At 46.0% G+C, this 24126-nt stretch overlaps 1 protein-coding gene across 1 annotated transcript in view; it reads left to right on the forward strand.

The window, feature by feature from the left end:
- Nucleotides 1-1736: 1736 nt before the first annotated feature.
- The window catches only part of GRAMD1B (GRAM domain containing 1B), a 243565-nt gene continuing 221175 nt past the window's right edge, over nt 1737-24126 (forward strand). The window contains exon 1 of the mRNA XM_032357893.1: nt 1737-2077. Coding sequence (XP_032213784.1) covers nt 2052-2077 — 26 coding nt within the window. The 5' untranslated portion in view covers nt 1737-2051. The remainder of the gene's footprint in view (nt 2078-24126) is intronic.

Below are 24126 nucleotides of genomic sequence, written 5' to 3' on the forward strand. Positions count from 1 at the left end.
ACTCTGTTACCTGCTTTTCGATGGCCACGTTGGACAAAGTAACTGTTCCTGACTTAGAGTATAACTCCAGGGTAGGTCTTATCAGTCTCTGTCACTTCAAGCACATGGTGTGAAGTAGGAATCATAACTTCCCTAAAGAGAGTATAATATGAGTGCACAGTGTTGGAACCCACCAGCAGGAAGGGGTCCTTGATACCATTGTCCCGAGGAGCAGTTTTCAGTGAGCTCGGTCATGAAATGCTCTGGGGCGCCTGGGTGGCTCAGACAGTTAAGCATCTGCCTTTGGCTCAGGTCATGATCTCAGGTTCTTGGGATCCATTCCCACATAGGCTCCCTGCTCAGTGGGAAGCCTGCTTCTCCCTTTGCCCCTCCCCTTCACTCATGCTTTCTCTCTCTCTCTCTCTCTCTCTCTGTCTCACGAAAATAAAAAAATAAAAGCCTTAAGAAGAAATGAAATTCACAAAGCCAGACACTTGTGAATGAGAAGACTCTGCCAGTGATAATAACATCTTCTGTCTTAGCAATCCTGCCCCCTCCTCCGCATCCCCCAGGTCTTCTGGTGAGAAAGCCCTTTTGATATAGGTTGATATTGCCAGGTAGGATTTTAGTTTCAATGTAAGAAGCACGTGGGGGAAGATGTGTTCTCTTTTGCGGGTACCACGAAAATATCTGTGTCAGAGAGTGGTCAGAATGCTGGGAAGGACAGAGAGGAAGGAGGAGTATGAGAAGTGGAAAATGGGAATTTTGTAAAGCACATCCTGTTAGCTGGATTTCTGGAAGATAGCAATAAGCAAGGATTTGTTCCTTCCCCTTTGGTTGGCCTCAGCATTGCTGTGCCTTTGGAGTTTTCCATTCTTCACAGCCTTCCTGGAAGCAGGGAGAGGTTAAGAAGCGGCTCTGGGTAGAGTAGACTGGTCAACTTGTAAACTGACTGGTTATTTTTCCTTGGTGGGCTCGGGTGACCTCCCAGGAACATGGGTGCGGGAGGGGAGAGTGAATGAATGAAGACTGATGGGCTGTCTCTGGGGCCACTCTGTGTAGAGTGCTTTTCTCTGGGCTTGGAAACTTGGGTGTCCTGACAACTGGATAACTCAGGTCTCCTTTCCAGCTAGCTGTGTGACCCTGGACCAGTCAATGCACCTCTCTGAGCACCAGTTTTCTCTGCAAAATGAGCACTTTAAACCAAATGAGTCCTCAGATTCTACGCTGCTTTATAAGTGCTGGGATTTGAACACTCCCTACGCAGGATTCCACCCCAGCCTGAAGACCCAGCAGGTCACCTGTGGGCTGGTCTATGCCATTCGCCTTCCTGGCACCCCTTTTCACAGCTCTGCTGAAACGGGGAGATCTGGTTTCCAGATGGGCCAACATCCTCTCCTAGCCGCCTGGGAGCCGCCTTTCTCATGCTGGTTTCCGCACTAAACTTGAGGGTCTGATTTTAAAGGAGCGGTTGGTTTTAAAGGACCTGGCTGGTTGTGTGTCCCCGAGTTGCACCGCAGTGCTAAATATCTGAGCAAGGCAACACCGGGAGAATCCAGGCAGCAGGCTGCACCCGGAGAGGGAGGGGGAGGGGAGGAGGGGGAGGAGGAGGGGGGGGGGGACGCGAGGGAGAGGGGACTGAGCCACGAGCGGAAACCACAGAGGTACAGTCCGGACGACGCGGGGAGGAGAACAGAGACAGGGAGGGGGCAATGCATATATAGACCGTGGGGACACGCTGCGGTGATAGCAGGCGCAGAGCCAGCGGGAGCCTCGGAGCCCTGCGAGGCATCCGCCTCCCCCCAACCCCCGCCCCCGTACCTCCCACCCCGTCCCTCCAGGGTACAGACCGCGGTCCGGGTCCCCGCCCACGGTGCCAGAGCCCCGAGACCCTTGGGGAGCTGCGCCGCGACCCCCACCGGGACTCGGCTCCTCCGCTCCTCGCGTCCTCGGGCTCCGCTCCTCCTCCCTGCTCCAGATGGGACTGGCTCTTCTCTTTGCAAAACCGGGCTCCCGGGGGGAGATGCGGTGAGCAGCAGCCAGCAGCCGGGGCGTCCCGACCGGCGGGCCCTATGAGTGCCTCTCCCAGAAGACCCAGGTAAGAACTTCTCTCGACCTTCCTCAGCCCTGAGAGGAACACATCTGGGTGCCGGGGTGAGGATGGGGAAGCCCCGGGGAACCCGGAGGCTCTGGAAGTGTTGGGGTGGTGGTGAGGGTGCTGTTGGTTCTGAATCTTGAGTGCAGCTTCCAAGTTACCAGAGGGCACGAGAAAGCTATTAACATGGATTGTGGCCTGGCTGTGGTGTCCCCTCCTGAGAGGTGGTGTCCCCAGGAAACCACTGGGATAGACCATCTCTCAGGAATTTCCAGAGGTGGCTAAGCTGGCTTCTTTCTCCGTTCAGTTCTGGAGATGTGCTCAGGAGAGTGGTGAGGGCAGGGCTGTGGGTAGGGAGATCAAGTCTCCTTCTCTCCAGCTTTCTGGCAAAAGTTGATATTGGGGACACTGGCTTTCCCTGCTCAGGGTGGTGCTCCCCTCCCCCACGGGGCTACCCCCATCAATTTTATGCCTATTTCCCTTACGCTGTAGAAGTCCGAGGTTTGGGAAAAAGACAAAGTGGACATCATGAGGTTTATCTAAAGATGTCTACCTAGTGCGACTGGGGAGAGATTCTGCTTTTCCTAATTTCCTCCTAGAGTGGAGATGGAAGGTCAAGTAACTGGAGAAGCTCCTGCTTTGGGCCTAGGGGTGCATGGAGTCCCATTCCAGAAGAAATGGCTTTACTCCATTTCCAGGAGATGAGAAGTGGCCATTAGAATGAAGTTGTTAGAGCCCAAACAACTTGTTTGCAGCTGTCAGCAGACCTCCTGCCTGGAGAAACTTCATTCTTCCGGCAGTCCCTTAGCAGGCCACATTGCTCCAAGGCCACGTATGAACTGACACCTGATAGCAGGCTCCCAGGCTGAGGTCTGGTGGGCCTGGAGCAGTGATGGGGGGGGGGGGGGTGAGCAGCACTGAGAGGGGAGTAAAGATTGTGCACATCACATCCACTTGGAAGATCCCTAGCTTTATCCAAGGAAGTTAAAAAAAAAAAAAAAAGACTTGTAAAAAAATAATAAAATGTTTTCATGACAGTAGCAGATGTAAAACTCCCACCACTCTGGGAGACGATAAAGAAATTTGTGCAGGGGGCTGAGCTGTCTCCTCTGCCAGTGCTTATGTGAGCACATTACCTCTCGCAGATACAAAGAGTGATTTCTGGGGGAGGACCTCTCTGCCTAGGGGGCTTTTCAAGAGGGGCGTATTTCAGCTGGGGCTCTCTCTTGGAGCTCAGATAGCCGATATGCGAAACAGGTGGGAAATGCTGCCTTTCCATCTCCCACCCAGAAGTCCCCCTTTGCTTCTGGTCTGAACTTGAGGCTCGCCGTAGAGCAGGCACCCCAGAGAGACGCACCCAGGCTGCTGGTCTGGTGTGACCTGACCTTCTTCATTCAACAGCATTTAGGAGGTCGGAGGGCAACCTATAAACATATGTCTCCTGTGTGAGCCCTTCAGTCTTATGCTCTGAGTGAGGTTGGCATTTATTCCCTCCATCATTACCTCTGTTCCCAGTGCCTCTGCCTTTGTTCTTCCTTGCAGATCTTGTCTCTCTTGCTTATACCTGGTGTCCCTAGTCATGTCCCCTTCCCTGCTGCTCAAAACAAACTGCCTGTCTTTGATGGTGTGCAGTGAGGTTGCTAGAGAGGTCACCTGTGTTTGTCTGAGCTCCCCCCACCCCCACCCCTTGGCCCACTGACTTTGTAACTTGCTCAGATCTTGTCCTCAACTTGCAACTTGGGCCAAGAGCTCCACTGGGCGTCCTCATCATTAGTATGTGGGAGACCCCGTCCCCGAAGGGCACGTGGAAGCTCTGGTTTCCCTGGTCCACACGCAAAGGCTTTTGGGTATGGAGATTTGGGGCTGGGCTTCGGTGTTAGTGTTGGAAAGAAACTGGTATGAGCAACAGATCCATATGGAGCCAAAGTGGGGTATTGTTGTCGCACCCCAATTTGACACTGTCACCTAATGTGAGTGCCTTGCTCGGTTTCTTGTCCAGATGTATTCTCGGGTCACAGGCCTTGAATGAAATCACATCTCTAGGGCGCATGGGTGGCTCAGTCGGTTGAGTGTCTGTCTTCGGCTCAAGTCATGATCCCATGGTCCTGGGAATGAGCCCCATGCCGTGGTTTCTGCTTAGCGAGGAGTCTGCTTCTCCCTTTTCGTCTGTGTGCTCTCTTTCTCTCTCTCAAATAAATCCTTAAAAAAAAAAAAAAGAAATCACACCTTTATGAGGCGATTGTGCTATAAAGGTGGTTCCCGCCACCACCTTATTCCAGCCTTTGCTTTGGGAACTTAGCAGTCCTTTGATATCTTTGCGGATGAGCTCACTATTGGTTCGCTGTCAGGGCATCCCCACCAGACACATCTGTAGTCTGTACACTTGTACCTGAGCCGCCGGCCCTGGGCTGCAGGTGCACTCGGGGGGGGGGGAGTTGTCACGGCTCTGCTCCCACCGCCTGCTGCTTGCGCACAGGTGGTGCGGGGCTCTTCGGGCTGTTATTTAATATTCTGTGATGAATAATCAACCATTGCACTCACCCTGCTGAGGGCTTGCTATCTCTTGGGATGCCTGTTACAGTTGATACTGCTTTGATTTGATTTGTTCTTTCAGCTTGATCAGGATCTTTTCTTTCTCCCTCTCCTTTCCCCCTTTTCCATCTGTGGATTGGTACATTTCATTTTCTGTCTAGGCATGATTATTCGTTAAATTGTGCTAAAATCATCATCTCCTTGATTTGATCCAAAACCCTAATGCGCTCAAAGCAGAAACACTGTATGTATCTTTCGGATGCCGGGGTTCCATGCATACAGGGCTCTGGCTTCTAAGAGATGTTTCCGTCTCCACTGTGCTTTGTACCTGGTGGGTACACATTGCCCATCTGCAAAAGGAATGGACGTTGCCAGTAAGAGGCAGGAGGGTGGAAACAGTGTGATAGCAAAGGGGTGTGTGTGTGTGTGTGTGTGTGTGTGTGTTTTAGGAAATGGGATTCTGAGGAAATGGGATTCTGAGTAGGCGTATGCTGTTAGGAGGGTCACCTTCAGTTACTGAAACCCCTTTTTGGTGTGGGTGGCAGTGGAGTTCTTTGGAGAGGGGAGTGCTTGCAGTGGACTCAGGTATAGGTCTGTAAGATAGGAATGATAATGGGAATGTAAGTTCTTGTCTAGAGTGGATTGACGTTGATGAAGCTGTGAGTTAGTGGTCTGCTAACCACCTTTCCCGTTAGGCTTTCCTCAAGCCAGCTGTGAAGCTCTGTCTTCAGAGAAAGTCACGGGTGACCCGCAGTAGGGGAAAAGGACGGCTCCTGTCGTTCAAGGACACCACAGGCCAGGAGCCCAGTGTAGGCGCAGTGAATGAGCTGAATGGGTCGTTCCATCAGCATATTAATGACCAATCTTAATAGAAACAACTCGAATGCTTTGGTTTGAAACTAGGTCAAATAGTGGGGCTTTTCTGAGACCCAGACAGGCATGAAGCAGGACGCATTTCTCCACCCTCAGCACCCACGTGGGCTTTTGGCACAGCTTAGGATCCCCTGATGAAAGGAATTTTCCCTTTCTGAGCCTGAATTGTAGTAAGCCCAATGCAGAGGTGGCTGAGGGCTTCAAAGATCAGACATGGAGAGTGCAACTTGAGCATTTATTTAAAAAAAAAAAACTTCAAGAAATTAAATATCAATTTATGCAAAACACAAAACCGGGGAGGTACCACCTGCCTGCCCACACTGACCCCCATCAGGAGTTGTAGAAGCTCAATGAGTAATAAATGTATATCGGCTAGATGAAGGCGCATGAAGATAGGCAGCCCCTCCAGCTCCTCTCCCATTGAGCCTACCACATCTCAGGAATCCCATTGTCACATTCTCAGGGTCTGGGACCTGGGGAAGGGATAGGGGATAGGAATGGGAATGGGTCAGAAGAGCCATTCCTGGAAGAGTTTGTGAGACCTGGAATCTAGTGGTTCCAGAAGTTGAGCATGGCCCAGGTGAGGCTGTTCGGACAAACAGGTCCCATGGGAAGGAGAAAAAGAATAAAAATGATGCAGGAGGGGAAGGCGGGGCAGCGGACAGAGGAAGCCAGTGGACTAGAAGGGAGATGCAGACACTAAGTGCGAGAAAAGGTGAAAGAGGGGGAGAGAGAGGATAAGAGAAGGCAGTACCTTGTCTGCAGGTTCATTCTCTTCCCCTTTTCCTCTGGCCGGGGGGAGAAAGCCAGCCATCCAGCCGAGCAGCATGGTATTTGTGCTCCTGGAGTCTTCTCATTGAAGCTGTCAAGCCTCAACCTTACACGGCAGCTCCTTCTATTTTTACATTTTGCAGAATTGAAATTAAACAAATGACCCTGGGATGGCGTGTTCATGAAGATTTTATCCAGCACACCCACACAGCCAGTGCCGGGGTGGCTGAATATTTAGCATAATATTCCACTTAATCAGATAAGAAGGCATCCTCCAGAGAAGCTGGGGCTTTGATAATAGCCTATGAAGAGCTGCTTTGATGAGGGGGGGCAGAAGCCAGAAAGGAATCTTGTTCTCTGGCTTGGTTGGGCTTGTTAGCAGGAAGAGTTCCAGTGAACTGCATTCTGGAAGAGCTTAGCATTTCCCCTCCCATACTTTTTTTTTTGGCACTGGATTTGATTCCAGCCTTTGTGAACCTTCTTGGTCCATTTCTCCTTGGAGATCTCACTAAATGCAAAAGAAAGTGTTCGCTTTGGCTGAACTTGCTCCGAGTGGAAGCCCTGCTTAGAATCTGGGCGCTCGCCCTCTTTGTTGGCTTGTCCAGGGAAGTTCACGTGTACTGTGCTGGTGTTACTGTGCTTAGACAGCAAGAATAAGGATGCTGCACAACTTGTACTTGGTTAAAACTCAGCGCAGATAATGTTTTGTTGGTTTAGACGTGGACTTAGTTCCTAAGTCCCTGGAGATTTAGTAGCAATTAAATGCATGCCCCTGACACATAACCATTCTTTTGGAGGAAAGAAAAACAACAATGCCTGTTAAGGGGACCAATTAATAAGACAGGGTTGGTTGGGTAGATGTAAAAATGCAGGACTCTTCAAAAGGCTTGCCACTCTTGTGCATGTATAGGGGTTTAATAGGAGATCTGTGGGCTCTTTTGTCATTAATATTTAATGTTTATCTGCTTCCCCACCTGTTAACCTCTAAAGTGGTATTCTGACAAATCCAGCAACAGAGGCTGGATAGCAAGACTGCTGTTCAATCAGTCCTGACCTCAAAAAGAGCAATGGATCGGACAGGGTGACTCAGAAGGAGATCTTCTTTCTGCTGGCTAGCCTTGCAGAGGCTGATCTTTCTCTCCAGAACCAAACAGGCTTACTAGTCTATTACTAGAATATTCCCAGCAGTGACTATAAAAAGGTGTCTCCGTCTCTGACGCAGAGAGCGATGGAAAGCATTGACACAAGCCATATGGGTGTATGTTCAAAGGCCCAAGGAAATGAAGGATTGACAGTCCATTAAGACAGAAACAGAAGCCGATTTCCTTCCTTTCCCTCCAGTTGAGCATCCGTGTGTGTTTTCTCTCTGTGCTCTTTCTTCCTGGCTATCTGGTTCAGGCAGTTTGTCCGGCATGCCTTTTTAGCCAAGGAAACTTCCTTTTGTATCTTGGAGAAAAAGGGAAAAAAGATAAACCCAAGTCAGAACTTATCTTTACCACTGTCAAGTTCAAAGGATGGCCTCCTAGGTTGTAAAGCCTTTGTCCATCACTCAGCCCAATGGTGCACGATTGCCTTTGTCCATCCTACAGCCACCAGAGCCAGAAACGAATGTCCCCCTCATTTCTTGGCCATACGTTGTCCCCAGACTTCTATACTTGGACTCCGAGTCTCTTTGTGCTCCAGTCTTTATTTAAATGAATCCCCAGGTGCTGGCGCCTAGGTGGTAGGGTCCTGGGATCCAGCCCTGCATCGAGCTCTCTGCACTTGAGGGAGCCTGCTTCTCCTTCTCCCACTCCCCCTGCTTGTGTTCCCTCTCTTGCTTTCTCTCTCTCTGTCAAATAAGTAAAATCTTAAATAAATAAATAAATAAATAAATGAATAAATGAATCCCCAGAATGAGCTTCTCAACTTGTTTGGAAGTAGAAAGCTTACACAGAGTCTTATCCAAAAGTTTCCCCTTTCCTGGTGAAGATGACATAGCCATCTCATAAGTATGGACAGTTAAAGAAAATCATCTTGAACCCTTCATTATTATTATTTTATTACTGCTGAAATACCATTGGTATTACATGTTACTGAGCAGAGAGCTCTTTGTTATGCAGAATCATTATTAACTGCCTTTTAGAGTTGCAATGTACAGACACAATGCCCAAGATCATCACATAGGCAGGAAGTGGTAGAGTTAGGACCTAAACCAATGTTCTATTTTTAAATACTGTGATCTGTTCTTAAATACTATTCTTGAATACTGTAATACCATTTTTTCTCTTGTGGATTCCACTCTAAATTTTCAGTGTCCTCTTTTTTTTTTTCCTTTAAAGATTTTATTTATTTATTTGACAGAGAGAGAGAGATCACAAGATCACAAGTAGGCAGAGAGGCAGGCAGAGAGAGAGAGTGGGAAGCAGGCTCCCTGCTGAGCAGAGAGCCCATGCAGGGCTTGATCCCAGGACCCTGAGATCATGACCTGAGCCGAAGGCAGTGGCTTAACCCACTGAGCCACCCAGGCTCCTCCTTCTCTCTCTCTCTCTCTCTCTCTTTTTCATATCCTCTCCCATGAGCTGTCATTAGTTCTTTTTCTCTGCAGGTTAGGGGTATACAAGCATCTCCTTGTAGCTGGGACACAAAGGGATTTCTCAAATTATACATACCTATGCAGACCTAATTAAAGGACTTTAGAACAAAGAGGTGGACTATTACTTTCTTTGGCACTTCCTGCCTTCCTTTCATGTTTTGGTCTGTTAATCGCTGCCAAATTTTCTTGACATTTAAGTCAAGGAAAATGCTGAATGAAAGTTGGCATTATGTCTACTTCTTGTAACTGTGATATCCCTCCTTCTCTTGTAGATTACTGTAAAGGAAGAGTCTTGCCCCCTAACCTGTTGCAGTGGAACCGGTGGCTAAATAAATTTCTGTAAGGCAAAGAAAGTATAGGAGAATTAAGGGAAACTGCCACTTCCAAAAGAGAGCAAGTTCCTTAGGATTCAAATCTCTGTCAGTCCGTCTTTTGAGGTCTTTCTTTAACTTGGCTGAGGCCATTCCCTCCATTTGAACTCAGTTGGCAACAGTCAATAGAGAGTGTTAATTTCTGGTCCTGGCTGGTGTTTTGCATGCATGAGCTTCCTGCTATTGGTCTGAAAAAGCACGAACCCAGGTAAATAAGACTGTGCTAAGGGCTTTATTTAGCAGTTAAACCAACCCCAGCTGAAGGATATATTTTGGCTTGTCAAGAAGCAGGAACAAGTTAGCTGGGACTGCTGATCTGTGTTCTTAGAGTGTTTGCCCAACCATGGATAAGACGAGAGGTTTAAAGCCAGGTTTAAAAATTAATTTCATCTGTTCTTTTTTTTTTTTTCTCCTAAAATATGATCATTCTTAACACATCTAGATGCCACAGGAACGGGAGTTCAATGCTAGTGCTAGGTTTTAACTCTTCTACCTGAAGCCTGATCTCTCTTAGCAACAGCCGAATTTAATTTAGGGATGGAGTGTTGGGGCTGTCTTGTGTACCGGCAATAAAATCATCATGCTGCGATCAACTTTTGAGAACTGATTTTGGGACAGGATTAAAAGCAGTACAAACAAGACCGAAATAGGAGAGTAAGGAATCCAGACATTTGCACTTTTTGTGGCATTTATTCCTTTGTGAGCAGTGGAGAGAAATGAGTTGATGGGTCGGAATCCAGGTTTTCTAGAGCACCGGTGAAGTGTCCTCACCTCTTGTTCTTTGCTACAGCGTCTCTGCCAGCTGTGGACAGGATGTAACATATCCTTACCTCTATTTTATTCTGTTCTTATTTCTGTCATTTTTTTAAACCACATCCTCTCTTTATATTCTTGCAACAAATGCCTGTTAAACAAGAAACCAGATGAGTATTGGGGATGCAGAGTTAGAATAAGATGATCCTCTCTTCAAAGAGCTCATGATTTCTAGTAAAGAGGACAAAGTAGAAGAGGCAAAGACAACTTGTTAACAGCTTTAAAGAGGTTGAGAATAAGGTGGCATGGGAACACCAAGTCCAGAGCAGTGAGCAGAGCAGCCCAGGTCAAACTGAGAAAGCCTGTTCAGAGGTTTATATAAGGTTGTATCTGAGCTGGGTTTTAACGGGCGAGTAGGCATGTTCCAGATGGAGAAGGACAGAACCTTCTAGAAGGTGAGGCAGTGAGCCTGGAGCAGCATGCTGGAGTCTGATTGTGAAGGTCCACTTACATAGCTTGTACTTAACAAAGGCGACAGGGAGCCAAGACATTCTTCAGCAGGAGGACAAGAACAGACTCATTTTTTTATGAGAGTAGGTGGCAGCCATGGTGAGGGTAAACAGAAACAGGGAGAGTCCAAAGACCAGCTTGCCATTAAGGGGCCGCTGAGTAGTCCAGGTGAGATTTGATGGGGGCTCTGAAGTCGGGCAGGAAAGTTTGGAAGGGAATAGCCAGTTTTGAGAATTAGTTTAAAAAGGAGTCCTCAAGACGGAGTAGCAAGTGGATGATGGAGGCTGAGGGAGGCTGAGGGAAGGAAGAGGAGGAGACATACATTACGGTGACATTCTCGCTCCGTGTTGTCTGAACTGGGCCGTTAGCCATGGACGGAGATGTGAAGTACCAGAAAAGAAGCATAGTGGAAGAGAAGGTAAAGGGAGGGGGGCAGAAGGAGGATTGAAAAGAAGCTCCTGGAGTAGAGATGTACTGAGTCCTTTGTGAAGTTAGCAAAAACAGGTTCGGTGAAGTTGTGAAGGAAGTTGGGATGGGAGCCAGCCAGTGACATTGCCCAAAGCTCTGGAATTGAAGGCAACAGAGAGTTCTGGAACATTACTCTCAATATTTGAGGAGGAGGACATGACAACCTAGAAGTGAGAATGAGAAGGTCTTTAGAAAGAAGGGAATCTCGGAGCTTCTGCCTTTGGTTCAGGTCATGATCTCAGGGTCCTGGGATCGAGTCCCGCATTGGGCTCTCTGCTCAGCGGGAGCCGGCTTCCCCCCCTCTCTCTGCCTATCTGTCAGCTTGTGAGCTTTGTCTGTCAAATAAATAAGTAAAATCTTAAAAAAAAAAAAAGAGGGGAATCTCTTGAATACACTTTTCAATAAAAAGGAAACTGCTGGATAGAAAGGGAGGGGTTGAAGAGAACAGGAAAGAGAAGAGACAGCTAAGAGAGCAGAGTTGTTAAGAACTCAGAAGGTGTTAAAAAAAAAAAAAGGAACTCAGAAGGTAACAGAATCTAACAAAAAACAAGGTCAGGGGTTAAATTTGTACAGGGAGGAATGGAAGGGTACGAGTATGTATGGCATGCCAAGCATCGTGCTAGGTATTTTATGTTTATTGATTTATTCCATTTTCATTAAAACTGTACAAGGGGAGAAGAGGAATGCCCCTTTCTTTGGAGGAGGTGGGAAAACAGCAAAAGGTGTTACTTTCAGAAATGCAGCTGTGAAGAGCCATCGAGAGTAGCTTCAAGTAGTAACTTCTACTTCCTCTGTGAAGAAGAGGTGAAATCATCTTCTGAGAGTGTCCCATCCAGACACAATATCCATTAACAGCCGTGTATTCATCCATGTTAACAACTTCTGAGAGTAGAACAGAAAGTGAGGTGAAGAAGAATGGAAAATTTTCAGCGTCAAAATTATTGACTTCGGACAAGCAGAAAGATTTCCATATAGAGTTGACACCTGTTGGAGCTGGAAAATATACCCTGTGATGGCACCATTGTCTCCATCCTCCCCCTCCCTGGGAGCTGGGCAGAGCGAGCCACGGGTTGGAATTCTCCTGGGGAGCAGATGCATCCCATAGGTTTGGCAAAACCACAAGTCATTGAGAGTGATGTTGAGACTATTGAGGAAAGGGACTTAGAGGAAAGTAAAGCCAGAACGATGCAGAGAACCTTTGAGAAGACAGAGAAGGCATCTAAAGGAATAACGGAGTAAGAAATCTAGAGAACTGGAGGTTGAGACTCTGAAGACCTTAGAGATACTTTGAGATTCTGGGGTTGACATCTGGATAAAAAGTTGTTTCAAGCAGGATGCTTGTCAGTGACCCCCTACCTTAAATTGGCATTGTCCTATTTGTATTATCAAACGATGGAGCTGTTTATTTCTGGATAGGTGACCAAGAAGGGCTGTGAAATTCTGCACTGTTTGGTCCCCATCCGTCTGCTGGGGTGAGGTAGGTGTGGCTTCTCTGGGAACAGAGTGCTGTGCTAGATGACTCCTCGTGTTCGCTGCCCACCAGGTGCAGAGCCCAATGAACAGGTATTTTGAGGAATATCTAAAACATGTGACTACAGGCTTTTTCCACCTGGGCCTTTTGAAAGTCCAAGCCACACTTCTGTTTTGTTTTGTTTTCTTTTTTTTTTTTATTTTCAGCATAACAGTATTCATTATTTTTTCACCACACCCAGTGTTCTGTTTTGTTTTTAATGGGATTTATCATTTTCTCTTATTTTATGTCATTAGTGGCTTAAAATAAACATGTCTCTTCCAGAGAACATTTTCTGTTTCTCAGTTCATGAACTTTTAGGTTTAAAAAGTGAATTTTCTGGGCCATTCCCCACACACCATTCCCGCCAGGTAATAAAATGGCTTCCATTTTCATCCAACCTGGCATATCAGAGGGGCTGACTCACCACTGGGCCACATGCTTCCTACCAGTATTGTCACCAGAAGCTGAGCCCATGATGGGCCTGCTGAGGCTGACAAAGGATCTTTTTGTCATTGAGAGAACAATTACAGCAGGCGATGAGCCTGTCTGTGTGGCCCTTTCTGACTTGTTCTGTTAGCGTTTATGGTTTGTCTACCTGGATGCTCCGTCTCCCTTGGCCCCCGCCTCCCAGCCCCAGACTCAGCCTCAGGCTCCCTGCTTCTAGACATTGTTGTCTGGATCATTGCAACCTCCGTAGTTTGGTGCAGCTGCACATCTCTGTTCTGCACACAAAAACCAAAGAACACAATCTGTAGATATCTGTGAACAATTGGTGTCAACCTTCTCCTCTGCTTCCCGCAAAAAGCTTTAGAAGTCAGGAAAAAATGTTTCAGCCGTGTTTTATCTGCCTGTTTGTTTGTTCACCTCAATTTCAGAGGACTGGAGCAAGGTTCTAAAACATCCTTTCTAGGTCAGTCTGCTATCCTTCCTTACAGCCAGTTCTGGTTTCTTCCAAGGCTGTTACAGTGGCGGGTTGAAGGCAGGGCTTCAGTGTAGACAGCACACACAATTCCCCAGGCGGTGATCTGTCCATGTGTCCTTCTAGTGACTCAATCATTACTTAGCTCTGTGATGAGCTCTGTACAAGAAAGAGTAAGAATTAAGTTGTCTGTTGCCTTCTGTAGCTTCACTTCTATGGATTCTTGGCCATTAAGGGGCCTAGAATGATCTCATTTAACTTTTTATGGATGAGGAAAAGGAAGCCCAGAGAAAAATCAATCATCAATTTGGTTGGTGGCAGATCTGGGACTGGTACCCTCGCTTCATGACGTAGAATTTAGCGTTAGCAATTTAATCTCCAGTTGCTGGAGGAGGATATTTTGAGGTAATATTTTGAGTAGAAGGGGGTTCCACTTAGATGACAGCTTGTGGGGGCAGCACATAAAGTTTTCTGGTCCTCAGTTTGCCCTACATACAGATTACCCTGTGAGGTTTTCATCCTGCACCCGACGGGTGAACGAGGGGGCTGAATCTGTTGCCCCCTTCCCTTCCATACATATGGAGGGTATGTGTGTGAAGGAGAGTAATTTGAATGTGTAAACATTGTTTTACCACTACACGTTTAAAACTTGTGTGTAAGACTAGCAAATAGAAACTGATCTTCTGGTTGTTCATAACATGTCATCCTCTGTTAAAAGGCAAATATTGTTTTGTGTTTTTTTTTTTTTAAAGATTTTATTTATTTTATTTGACAGAGAGAGAGATCACAAGTAGGCAGAGAGGCAGGCAGAGACAGAGGGGGAAGCAGGCTCCCCGCTGAGCAGAGAGCCCGATGCGGGCCTCGATCCCAGGACACTGAGATCATGACCTGAGCTGAAGGCAGCGTCTTAATCCACTGAGCCACCCAGGTGCCCCTGTGTGTTTTTTTTTTTTTTTAAAGATTTTATTCATTTTTATTTTAGAGAGAGAGCGAGAGCACATTTGCGGACGTGAGCGGGGAGGAACAGAGGGACAGAATCCCAAGCAGACTCTGCACAGAGTGTGGAGCCTGACCTGGGTCTTGATCTTATGACCCCAAGATCATGACCTGAGCTGAAACCAAGATTTGGACTGTCAACTGTCTGAGCCACCAGGTGCCCCTAACAGGCAAAGATTTTGTGTTGATACTGGGAACTGACCCTTTCTGAAACTGTATTGGTCTCTTATACATCGGAGAGGATAGAACCACGTAAGAGCAAAAGCAGGGTTTACTTGGTCTTACAGGTGGAAAGTTTGATGGTGTGAATGAATTTACCATAAGGTGGGCATGGATTTCCCTGCCAGTCACTGGTCACCTGCCTTCTGGCCTGCAAAGGTATGGCACCTACTCTGTGTGTGACCTGCCCTAGTGGGGAAACCCAGGTCAGTATTTGTCCTTTTAGAAGAAGTGGAGGTGTTCCCAGGTCACTGCTCTGGGCCTTGTTGGTCAGTTTGGTGGATTACATGCCTAGGGATTATGGAAGCTGGTACTAAACAATTGTCCCTAACTTGGGGACACAAGACAGGACAGGCATATTAGAAAAGGGTTAAAAAAAAATGCTTAGGAACAAGGGAATCTCCACCTCTTATCTGTGTAGATGGGAGATCATTTGACCATCCACAAGAAAATGACTGGGAACCAATGAAGCTTGCTCATAAGAATATTACAGAAGTTGGTACGCCTGGGTGGCTCAGTTGGTGAAGAATCCGACTCTTGATTTTGATGCAAGTCATGATCTCAGAGTCATGAAATCGAGCCCCATGTCGGGCTCCACACTGAGTGTGAAGTTTGCTTGTCCCTCTCCCTCTGCCCTTCCCCCCACCCCACTTGCGCTCTCTCTCTCTCTCTCTCTCTCTCAAATAAATATATAAAATAAAATAAAAAAGAAAAGAAAATTATGGCAGTCCTCTGAGAAGGTTTCCTGTCTCTGCCTCTGTGAAACATGAGTTAATAAATTATATTGCCGAGCCCAGACAGAAGTCATACGGGCTCTCCTTGCCAGAGCTTGAGGCCCCTGAGAGTTGAGCTCTACAGAATTCATGGTCATTGTGGAGATTATTTGCCGGTTATTTTGCTGTCTGATTTTGCTTTCCCCAGGGAGAATCCCATCTGGACAAAATACCAGTTAACAGCCATGTAGTCCTCCATGTTAATAGCTTTACTGAGGGTGTGCTCAGCCGTGCGAGCCACAAAGAGAAGTGGGGGATCTGTAGGTGTCTCGCTGTGTTGGGGGTCCCTATGCTAAGACTATTTTCCTGGTCTGTTCAAATTATAGCTGCTTCCAAAATGTTGAACTGTGTTGTCATTTGGCTTGTCCCTTTGTTATCTGTGGTATTGTTTCTGTCTGTTCTTAAATTATCGTTCAGTAATTCTGTGTTTTGTCTGTCCAATTCTCCCCTGCCAAACCACATCTTCCAAGGTAGGCCATTTTGTTGCTGAGTCTTGGAGATAAGAAATGGTATGCAAAATAAACATACTACTTACAGCCACCTTCCTCTCCCACAATCAACCACTGTCTCTGTTGAACTTTTAACTGAAGCCAGGGCCCAGAGTTTCAAGTAGCCATTTCTCAAACATGGCTATCATTAAGGTCCAGAGATTTCTTACCGCAGATTTACTATCTTTGGTATAAAAGCTGGAGAGCAGCCTAGCTCATGTCTAATGCAGGAAGGGCAAGTTAAAAACAGTCTTAGCATTCTTCAGATCACTGACCCTACAGGTATTACAACCTTCCTGTTTTGTTTTGCTACTAGCCTCCTGTGCACTTATCCGCCATTTGGCTAAATTACTGCAAAATAACTGACAGTGACCCTCTGCTCTTATTTCCAGATCACTCCAGCATAGAGCTAATGGGCTCACTCTGTGCTCACTGCTCAGATCATGAGATGACAAATGTGGAAGAAGCAGTTCTAAGAATGACCTATATTAAAACATAATTTAAGGTTCTGTTGCTGGGTGGCTATAACTCAGGTAGGGGGTGATGGTGTCTGTCTTCCTCAATGTCCTTTAAAACAGGAAGGTATCATTCCATGAGTGAGCTTCCTTTGGATAGTCATAGGATTCCAGTAATAGATAGTCTTTCACCTTGGCATTGATTCAGGCCTAATCCATATCTGAAGAATCATCCTCTTCATCGTCGTTATCTGCTCTCGTTTACTGAAACTTCTATCATGTGCTGAGTGCTGGGCTAAGCACAGTACATTCATGATCTCACTTAGCTCATACCACAATGAGTCAGTACTAGTGATTTTTCAATTTTACAGATAAGGAAACCAAGACTTAGGAAACAGTGACCTTCCAACGTTATCTTACTAGGGTTAAGAGCTCTGATTTCAAGCCTGATCTTCCAATACAGCTACGTCATGTGAAACCAAGCTGTCAGAAACTATTCACCAGGCATCTCCTTATGTAAGGTCCTCTACTAGGTTTAGGGGGATGAGGATACAAAGATGCATAAGATACCTCCCATTCCTTTGTGGCTTCAAATGCTGTTGGGCAAGAAGTCATTTTAAAAATAATTAACACTACACTAAGTTCTCAATATGTGGAACACAATAAGCAATATATTAATAAAGGAGAAGTTTGGAAGAAGGTGAGATTCACACTGGGCCTTGAACAGTGGAGAAGATTTACATAGATGGAAAATCAAGAGGAAAAGCATTTTACACAAGGGAGTTGATGTGAACAAACCCTAAAAAGGAGCAAATACAAGGCACGTTTTATTGTTGAAGGGTGAAGGGCAATGGGGGTGGGTTGAATTATCCAGGAGGAGGTATTTGTGTACTCATCTGTTTGGTCAGCAGATACTTGTTGAATGTGCCTACTACATGGAGGTATTCCCTAGGGGCAGAATGAGAGAGGAGGTTGAAAAGGTAGAGTAGAGGCTTATTGATAACCAAGTTCAGGAGCTGGGACTTTGTCTTGTAGACACAATCACTAGGTTGGGAGCTATAGGTAGATTTTAAACCCTTCTCTGAAAAAGTTCCAAATTAGTTATCTCTGTCCTGTCCCCTTTCCCCTGGTTTTTCTGGACTTCACGTTGGATGGTGGGCATTCCTCTGATGAAGACATCTATCTGTCTGCATGGAAAATGCCCATGTTTAGAGAACAGGGGAAGAAGGAAAGTCAAAGAAGGACAGACTGGGGAATTAAGCCACTGTCATGTCACCGATGCTCAGAAGGAGAGTTTGAAGAAAGTACATAGGGAAAGGGGTCCTGGGTGTTAAAGAGAAGATGAGATTACAGACCAAGAGAGATTGGATGCTTTGGGATGTGGTGATTAAATTTGATGACTGGTCTGTCGGTGATGGTGGAGAGCACATTTCCGTGGTGTGCTGGGGACAATAACCTTATTGCAGGAGATTACCAAGTAAAAGGAGAGGGGATCATCGCAGCAGTAGAGAATGTTCATTTTACAAGTTCAGTAGCCAAAGGAGAAGAAAACGGAGATAATGACAGCAGGGCCACAGAACTGATCAAAGTTGGGGATTTTTTTTTCCCCTCAAAATGGGCAAAACCGTATCTGAAGCTCTAGGATATGGACAGAGGAAGAGACTGAAGAAATTGGAAATGCAGCATGTAACAGAGGGAACTCTTCCTGTCCTCTGGGATTTTTTGGGTAGCACGGTGTTCTAATGGTAACTGGGCGGGTAGAATTTTCAAACACTGGATGGTTGTATTGGCACAGTTATTATGTCCTTTTCATACCCGCCCCCCCGAGTTCTCTATCCTTAAACCATAAGTCTTTATCATCCTTATACCTGTCTGCTACTGGATGATGACTGGGCGTCCGTGATGTCAATATACTGTCGGAGCCATCTCTTTTCTCAAACAGATGGGTTTCTGGTTGAGTGTGTTTACAATCCCTTCCATTTCTGTCTATTTGGCTGTTTTTCTTTTGTTTTCCATCCTTGTGATGAAGGACTTTTGGACTACTGAAGCTTTTCTGTTTCGTATGAATGAATGAATGGATGAGTGAATGAATGAAGGAAATTTGACAAAAAGATTCATCCACCCAGGAATGTGTGTGTGTGTGTACATATATTTAATTTTATTTTAATTTATTTTTTAAATTTTTATTTATTTATTTGAGGTGAGAGAGAGATGGGAATTGGGGGGGAGGGGCAAAGGGAGAGACTTTGCCCCTTGGAGCAGGTGTGTGGAGGACAGAATCCATGGGCAGGAAGAGCTGCTATATAGACAGATTAAAACACAGCATATTTCATCATTTACCTACAGAGCAGCTACCGTGTACCAGAGACTTTGTTAAGTGTTAGGGTTGCAGAGAAGTGTCAAGTTCGTTGCCTTACTGTCAGAGATGTTCACTTTTTGGGGAGGAAGTCCGATCAGCAAACGGACACCTTATGTCTCACATGATTAGGGCAAAGACAGAAGTATGGCCAGGTGCTATTGTAATAAAAGAGGGGCAGTCATCCCTGCCTGGGAATGTGGAGAAAAGTTTCCTGGAGGAGGTGATGTTTAAGCAATTATATTTTGATGGGTAACTGAGAGCAGGCAGAGAAAGCCTGCACAAAGTCACGGCCAAAGAAAGTATGGTTTTTACAGAAAACATTAAGTTATTTCACAGTTTTCAGAGTATAAAGTAAGAGGGATGATTTGAAGGACATGTGCCTGGGTAGGGTCCCTAGGGGAGGGTATCAGGGACCTTACCTGCTGTGCTGAGACCCTTATACTTTGTTCCAAAGGCAGTGGGAAGCTGTGAGGGATTTAAGCAGAGTAATGTATAATCATATTTATGTGCAGCTCTAGTATGGTTGTAAATGATTGATTCAAGAGAGTGATTCCATTAAAAATGTTTTTGGTTTCAATTTGGTGGAAACCAAACTAATAGCAGCTTAAATATGTGATGACACTTTTCCTGCAAGAAGGAGCCCAGAGAAAGCTGTATCTGGCATTGGTTTAGATACTTGACCTTACAGTCAAGGACCCAGGCTCATTCTCCTATACCATCCTCACCATTTTCGCTTTCGATCCTCATGCTGTTACTCCGTGGTCATGAGACAGCTGTTACTGCTCAAATATCATGATCATGTTCAAGGTGGACAGAAGTGGAATGTGGTGGTACCAACAGTGTCTGCCCCCTTTCAAGAAAGCACAGAAGCTTTCCCAGAAGCTTTCCAGTACGCATTCCTTCATAGCTCATTGGCCAGACATAGAAGGAGTCGCTACTGGCTGCAAAGGAGGCTAGAACAAAATATTTGTTCTTTCGAGCTTCCATACTAAGGAAGGGCAAAGGGAAAAAACTGACCGTTGAGTTAGCCAACCAATAATATATGTCATTCATTTATCTTTAGCAGGTATAGGGATTGGACTGCTTTCTGGTAAATAACATAGTATGCCAGCCAGAGAAGGAGGCAAAGTACCCAGCTCAAAGCAGAAGTCGACATGTGTTGCAGCTTTTAGAAGAGAAAAGGCCATCGCTTCTCGGCCTTTTGGCTAAGATCAAGTGTAGAAGAGAAAAGGCCAGAGGAGGAAGAGCACGCGGGCTTGGGTGCCATTGGCATCGTTTGTTGCCTGGGTATCATAGGGGCCTTCTCCCTGCTGAACCAGTAGATGTCTGGCTCGTCCCCAGATTGGTTGGTGAAAATTGACAAGATCCACCTTTCTGCCATGGCTTCTGCCATGACTTCTCTTTTACCTCTTTACAGGTCTCATAATCAGCCAATCAATCCATTATGATTTATTCCAGTGCTGGAATTATGCTAGCCACTGTTGGGGCATATCCAGGATGGAGTTTAGGAAGGGACAGTAGACAAGTAAGAACCATGTCATTCCTCAAGTAGCTTGTGTTCTCTACACAGAACAGGTTACCACAGTATAAGGTAAGACAGGTGCACATGCTTCTAGCTTGGTGTCAAGGGTCAACAACCCAGACCTGGGCCACAAGGCTCCTTTAGATGGGGTTTTACGAATTCAAGGTCAGTTGTCACCACTCTGCCTCTCTCAGCAGTGTTTTGCAGAGTTGTCTGGCTGGTCTGACTCATGCATACATGTCAGGAATCCGTGTTTGGCCTACAGCCAACCCCTACTCCCCCCAACCCCCTACCGCGTGCTTTCACAGGTGCATACACTCTTGCTGGAGTATGTTCTATCCATCTCCAGCCCCTCTCTTCTAGGCAGCATGTCAGAAGGAACGAGAAGAACTCTGCCATATCCGTCTGACTGCTTTATTTCTAAATTTGAAAAAATAACAAAGCATTATGGCGGCATTACAAAAAGGTTTAGAGAAAAATGAACAATCACCTACAATCCTACCTCCCTCACAGAACCAGGGTATAATCTCTTGCAGTTTTAGCATGGAAATAGTGCTTTCTTTTGCATGCTTGGAATCAGGGAGTGTGTACAATTTTGCATTCTGCTTTATTTACAGAGTTAGAGCTCATAAAAATGTGTTGAGTAAATGAATATTGATGAGTAACCCTCACAAGAACAAGATGTACCACCTCTTTCCCATTGTTGTTCCTATACATTGTTTTCCCCTTTCTCTATTTGAATAGAGATGGGGGCCCTGGAAGTTTTCCAGAGTGCCACTTTTATGGTGTGACCTTTGAGTCCTGATCTAGACAATAGGAAAATTCTTAGCATGGGATCAGAAGCCTCGAGAAGAATTGGAATTCTGGTGGGCAGTAGTGAGATAAGGATCATTGTAGTCCCATTCTTCCCCTGCAGGAAGCATCTTAAGTGAAAAGACCATCTCCCTTGTTCATGACCACGGAGACAATTCTCTTTTTATCCAAACCTTGCCCTTTTATCTGGAGGCTGTTCAAGGAACAGGAACTTTCTTGGTTAAGGGAGTGGGGGAGGGGGGCACTTGGACCAAGTCCTTGGAATCTGAATTCTTTCCTCTCACAGGGATTATGTCCGGGTTACCATCCCTGCTCACTCTCAGATTCCAAGTGGTTGCCATGTTTTAGAACTACCATGGAATTTTGGAAACTCAGTAATAGCTAGTACTAAAGAACACATGTGGAATTGTAGTTCACGATTCTTCTGGTTCAGTTCTGCAAGTCTTAATTAAACCAACAAAGTGTACAAGGGATTCATTTACATTCATCAGCATTACCTTTTCATCCAGTCGTACCTTCTTAAATTATTTCCAAGAACTGCTCTAAGAGAACAAAGTGCCTGCTTTGACAAACAAATTCTACCCCCCTTCAAACGTTCCTCCTCAGCTCCCGAAGTCCTCTGACAGTCAAATAAATAGATCCAGTAAGACAAGATTATTGCATTCATTTCCTTTAGGCTTATTTATCCTGGGAAGCATCGCCTCTGTCTTGTCTGTACACCTCGCACCAGGATGATAGCTGTTATAAAAATCCAAAGATAAATGCCTCAAAACATTGGCAGCCAAATTAATTCCAGAATTTCTCTCCCTTGTGCTATGGAATGAGCAACCTCCAGCTCTGACGAGATGTTCTGGGTCCACAAAACTTTAGACTAAGAGGGCAGAGTCTGTGCCTGGCACAGGAAAAAGGGACGTTTCCCATGAAGGAAGGAACTGAGTCAAGGCATGTCTCGTGTGACATCTCAGAAGTAATGCCATCAAGAAAGAGGCGAGGGGGACTGTGCTTGCAAGGAAGCTGGAGCCAGATCTGGGGACCATGTGAGGCAGCAGATGAGGAGATAAGGAAGCAAGCTCTTCCTTGGGAAGGGGTGAATGGTCACCATGCTCTTTCCATTCGCTCCTGGCTTCTACGAAGCTCCCACAGTGACCAGCCTGTGAACCAGACATGCTCCCTTGCCCTCTGCCCTCAAGCACCATCCAGGAGAGCTGAGAGATAATAATACACTTAGAAGTGCCAGGGGCTCTCTGGTGTTCTCCAGCTGGAAGGCCCCAAAGCAGGAACCTGAAAAAGTTTCTAGATCTCCAAAGAAAAGACTCACAAAAGATATTCAAGTCCAATGGAGCGGACTGCCTTCTGTGGTCATGTCCTCTCAGCAGAAAGGGGGCATCTGCACGAACGGCAGTTGTTCTGTCCCTTTGCAAGTGGGTCCTGTGGGTTCTAGACTGAGTGTGGGAAAAGTGCTTAGCACATGGCGGGCGGACCCTCAGTGTTTGGTTGTTCCACATCCCCCACCCCCATTAGTGTGGATATGTTTCTTTTCCTACAGACACACAGAGCCAAGGACCCATGTGTTGTAGTAGGCAGAGCACTGGTCTTGGCAGTAATTCTCGAAACTACCACTTAGTGAGCATGTCCTCTGTGCTAGTGATGTGGTTGAAGATACGATCTTTCCCATTTACTTCTGAAGACACTAAGGCTTGGAGACACTGATGAACTTGCCCCAGATCATGGAGTTAGTAAGAGGAAGACTTGGCATTAGAACCTGGTTTCATTTGACTCCAAAATCTTTGGTTTTTTTGTTTTTGTTTTTGTTTTGTGGTTTTTTATTCCTGTGACATTCTGTCTCCCAAGAAACTGGAAGAGCTGGTTTTGATTCCCAGCTCTGTTGCTTTCTAACTGAATATTTCATTACTCTGAGCCTCAGTTTACTCATCTGCCTAGTAAAGGGGTTAGGCTCGGTGTTTTCTGACCTCTCTATTGTGTATTGTCTAATGCTTGGTCTTAAGCATTTTATCAGCAGAATCTTCATCAGTCTGGGATATATGGGGGAAGGATATGGGAAATTCTTATTCATTTAATTACTATTCATTCATTACTGTCTCTTGAGTGCCCCTGTAGGGGTACAGCAGAGATCAGGCTGTCATGGTCTGGCTTTTGGAACTTACAGGTAGAGCAGGGAAAAGGGACCCTGCACATGTTATAAGCACTGAGTGTCACGCAGTACACGTAGACGCTTCTGAGGCTAAGTCACGTGAACTGAGTTCAGTCTGTTCAGTGAACATGCCTGTGTCCCAGAACAAGCAGGCCATGGGACTTGAACATCAGAACGTAACAGACACAACATGCTTCCCGAGTTCAGTCTTCTTTCCTATTACTCCCTTCGTTTTTCCTACTACTCTTTCTCTCACATAACCCAGTTGTGGTGGAGATTGTGGGAAGAGCATAAAGCAGTGTACCGGGTCAGCCTACAGAGGAACAAGGGAAGGTGGCGACAGGGAAAAAGGGCGGGAGGAAGGGAGGCTGGGGAGCAGGGTTAGAGGAGGGACGGAGTCAGGTGAAACAGTGGGTTACTGTTAAGGCTTATTGTTGAGGGTTAAGCACATCTTCCAAGTACTCACCACAGAAAGGGGTTAAAATACTAGGCTGGAGAAAAGAGAAGGAACACACATTCACAGTTATGTCTACTTTGGAAGGGACCCATTAGCCGACAACTCCAACCGCATCTGATCATTTAACACAAGGCAGCCGCCTTGACTGTGGGACAGCCGTAGAAGGGGCCTTTCATTAAGCTGGGTTTTTTTTTTTTTGTTTTTTTTTGGAGGGGGTAATAACTTCTATTGACTGGCTTTAATTCTGTCCTTCTGGGTTACATTAAGTTACTAAGTTTTTCCTCTTTCTCTTCTCTTGGTTTCTTGCCTGCCTTCCTTCCTTCCAGTATTTCAAAGTGGTCATCCTGTCCATCATGTTTCCCTTTTGCTTTTACCACTGTACGCTAAATTTCCAATCTCGACTTTTTCATGGTCTTTTGTCATCTTTTGATTCTCTCTTCCAGCCATACTGTTCTCCTCTGTAAGTACTTCAGCAGGTTAGAGTCCCCTTGGAAAGGGAAAGCCCCAGAACTGCAGTCAGCTGAAAAGTAGTC

This window comes from Mustela erminea, chromosome 9 (genome assembly GCF_009829155.1).
Source record: "Mustela erminea isolate mMusErm1 chromosome 9, mMusErm1.Pri, whole genome shotgun sequence".
Classification (NCBI taxonomy): domain Eukaryota; kingdom Metazoa; phylum Chordata; class Mammalia; order Carnivora; family Mustelidae; genus Mustela; species Mustela erminea.